Raw genomic sequence first — 3,813 nt, 5'->3', positions numbered from 1 at the left:
TATACTTCATACAGTCCAAGTTCTGATTATTAATAGACTGTTTGTAGCTATTTGTTCTCATTTTGAGTTGTGCCTCATCTGCAAATGAATGTTCAGAAGGCTTTTACTCCATCCACGTCATTACGGTTAACTCTATTGAGATGTAGCTCTTCGTAGTCATATTTTGAGTGCCTTCTGACCTGAGGGGCACTATCTTCTGGCAGCATCCCTGACAATCTTCTGCTGCTAGGATGTTTACCTGTGGCCAATTTCCTCATAAATGAAAAGCCGATTCTTTCTTCATAATCTGTTCCTGGTCTGGAAGTTCTGCAGAAACCTATTCACTTTGGGTAGCTCTGCAGGTCTTTGAAATACCAGTGACATAGCTTTTAGCAACACAGCAACATACAAGCCACCAGAGTATGATAAACTGACAGACAAGTTGTGTGGCTTCACATATATCCAAAGCAATAACCATGAGCAATAAAACACTCCAGAATAGGTTTAGTTATTATTTTAAATAACATTTTCTAAGACAATGTTTCAATTAAAATGCTATTTATTAAAAATATCTCTTAATTACTATTCTGTAGTATAGCAAATCAAGGAAAATGTCACAAAGCAATTACTGATCAGTTCATCTGTAGAGGATGACAATTACCTCAGTTACATCATTAGTAAAATCGATTAAATATTGAAATAGAAATTTAACTCATTCACTTCTTCACAAAAAGTAATGATAACTGGCAAACTTTATACCAAAATAAATGCTTTAAAAAGTTTGCCATCATCTTTCTGGTCAAGATTCAAAAAATGACTGACAAATGAGCAGCCAAGCAATGCTTTGGATTTTTTCCTTCTTATTTTATAAAATTCAAAAAAAACATGATTGGAAGATTCTTTACTGCTCATAAATTAATTAAGGACCATCTGAGTCTTTTGTTTCCAGTGATTGAGATATGCTACCCCCAAAAAATGATTAGAGTGTTAGAAATGCCACACAGACTAGAGCTTTAAAAAAGCTGATAGGTCCTAAAGGCTTATCTACGTCATATGAATGCATAGAACACTGGTACGTTCAGAAACATGAGATAGCTTCAAAAAGTTCATGGAAAAATCATCCATATCTGTTAGTTCATTTTCCACGAGCTTTTTGAAGCCATTTTGTATATAGTCAAAAGAAAACCTCCTTGGATGGTTTAAGAAGTCAGTATTTTTTTTCAACAGTTTCTTGATAAGTAATAAACCTTCTCAGATTTGTTTTCACATTGTTGAGAACGCACAGCTGCTCTGGACTGCATTTGTCTCTCCCTTCTTTTTGCATCTGCCAAAAAAAGGAAAACCATACCTTATGACCTGGTAAATATTCATTCATTTAAACTGAAGAAGTAAGTTAGGGTGTATTTAAGTATCTTCTAAGCAAGACAACTGCTAGTATTTAAAGTATTTTCACTTCTAAGTTAAACTGAATAAAGCACATTAATCTGGCTGCTGCTGTTAGGTGCCATAAAGTTAAGACTTGTGCCATCCTCCCAATTATTCTTAGTTTGCTTCTATTCCTAAGGTTCTCAGTATTTGACATTTTGATGCTATACATAAGATTTTCAGTAGCTAATTCCTCTGAAGGGCAGCCTATTCCTTTTTTTTAATTTAAAAATTTTATTATTTTTTTAGCCTATTCCTTTTTGTAAGGTCTGTTCTTAATAGTCTAGAAGCGCTGCTGAAACCTGTTCACTTGGCTGACCATGCTGGGATTTGAAATACCAGTAATACAGCTTCCAGCATCACAGCAACACATAAGCCACCAGAGTATGACAAGCTGATAACTGGTGGGCATGAAACATATTAAAAACATGAATCTTTAAGATGAATACTTAATGACTAAATCATATCAATTAAACAATCAGCTAACAGACCACAGTATATCTTGAATTCCGTGTCATTAAAATAGAATAGTGGCTATCTACGCAGTGGTAACTAGTTTCAGCCTATACAGCCCACTAGTTTAGAGCAGTGGTTTTGAAACATTAGTGCCATAGCATCATTAGGAAGGCTGGTTAGAAAATAAAATGGTGGATTTACGAAGGCTTGACCTGAGACTTAACATTTTAACAGCTACCAGGAGATGCTATAGGACACACTGTAAACCACTAGTTATTTAGTAAAATATACCATATTGTATTCAAACACAATCTTAGTAAAAGTACACATTGAACAATCGTTTATCTGAATTATCGTAAGGAATCTCTCTTTTGAATTGTGCCCTTTTAAAGAATTGTCTGTATAAGGTCAAACTAGCAATGACAACCAAAAAGGCTGTGGATGGGAAGCATAAGGGGCAGTGTGTTTAAAATATTGGTAGCAGAATAAACTAGAAAAAGATAGGAACTGGAAATACAGGGAATCCAGGACAGATGAGCCCCTCAGGATCAGTGGTGAGAGTGGCGATATCGGGAGGGTGGAGGAATGGTGAGGGAGAAAGGGGGAACAGATGACAAGGTCTACATGTAACTTCCACCCCGGGGTACGGACAGCGGAGAAGTGAGTGAGGGAGACGTTGGATGGTGTAAGATATTATAATATATTAATAATTTAAAAATTATCAAGGGTTCAGGGGGAGGGAAGAGCTGGGAGGGAGGGGAAAAATGAGGAGCTGATATCAAGGGCTCAAGTAGAAAGCAGGTGTTTTGAGAACGATGATGGCAACATATGTACGAATATGCTGGACACAAATGATGTATGTACGGATTGTGAAATGAGTTGTATGAGCCCCTAATAAAATGATTAAAAAAAAAAAGATAGTAAACGTGGTTGCACAACTTTAAGAATACAACATCTGTCACTGAATTATACATGTATAAATTATCAAAATGATATGATCTTTGGCTCTATTTTCATCAAATAAAAAGTAAGTATCATATATTATAAACCTTTAATGCAATTCTTCCATTTTATACAAAATATTTTACACACAAAAAGTATACATATAATAAATACAAGTTACAACAAAACATGATTAAGAATAAATTGTCCACTTGATTTTTCTTTGAGAATTTAGTTTGCTGGTGAAACTTACCTCAATAGGTAGTAGATACTATTACCTGAATTTTAAATGCAACATGGTAAATCATGAAAATGTTAAAAGCAAACATTATTAAAGCAACAATGACTTTAGCTGTAATGAGATATAAAATGTGCACAGCACGTGTTACATGTTTTTTCTACAAAGCAAAGCTTTTAAAAAAATGTCTTAAAAGTTTTTTCTGAAAACTCAAAATTTCTATGCATATAATAAATCATATTCAGCTGAAAACGCATCAGAGAAGTAAATGAAAAATGAACTGTCTTAGAGGCTTGCTAGACACAAGAAACACATATTGGAAAACAAGAAAAGTATGCTAATTTCATCTACAAATTTCCAATCTTTTGATAAAGATATAAATAAAATAATTAATATCTTTATTTCTCAAAATTTCATAATTTAAACAACCAATATCTAAGATCAATTGGACTCAGTAGGAAGAAAGGGCTAGGAAAACAGGATGGATGGAAATGGCAAGCGGGCCCGAGGAAGAGTGACATTAGATTGTAGGGACTTCAGTGCGTCACAAGTCAACACACACACACACACTTTACATGGAAAACACACACACACACACACTTTACATGGAAAATCGATTTACTCTGTAAACTTGCACCAAATACACACACACACACACACACACACACACACACTTTACATGGAAAATCGACTTACTCTGTAAGCTTGCACCAAATACACACACACACACACACACACACACACTTTACATGGAAAATCGACTTACTCTGTAA

At 34.7% G+C, this 3,813-nt stretch overlaps 1 protein-coding gene across 1 annotated transcript in view; it reads right to left on the bottom strand.

The window, feature by feature from the left end:
* Positions 1-520: 520 nt before the first annotated feature.
* The window catches only part of HEATR3 (HEAT repeat containing 3), a 67,820-nt gene continuing 64,527 nt past the window's right edge, over positions 521-3,813 (bottom strand). Inside the window, exon 15 of the mRNA XM_004704895.2 lies at positions 521-1,303. Coding sequence (XP_004704952.1) covers positions 1,187-1,303 — 117 coding nt within the window. The 3' untranslated portion in view covers positions 521-1,186. The remainder of the gene's footprint in view (positions 1,304-3,813) is intronic.

This window comes from Echinops telfairi, unplaced genomic scaffold (assembly GCF_000313985.2).
Source record: "Echinops telfairi isolate 266 unplaced genomic scaffold, ASM31398v2 ScPeMD7_2291;HRSCAF=2852, whole genome shotgun sequence".
In the NCBI taxonomy this organism is placed as follows: domain Eukaryota; kingdom Metazoa; phylum Chordata; class Mammalia; order Afrosoricida; family Tenrecidae; genus Echinops; species Echinops telfairi.
Note: the sequence above shows the minus strand (reverse complement) of the source record. Positions and strands in the feature narration are given on the sequence as shown.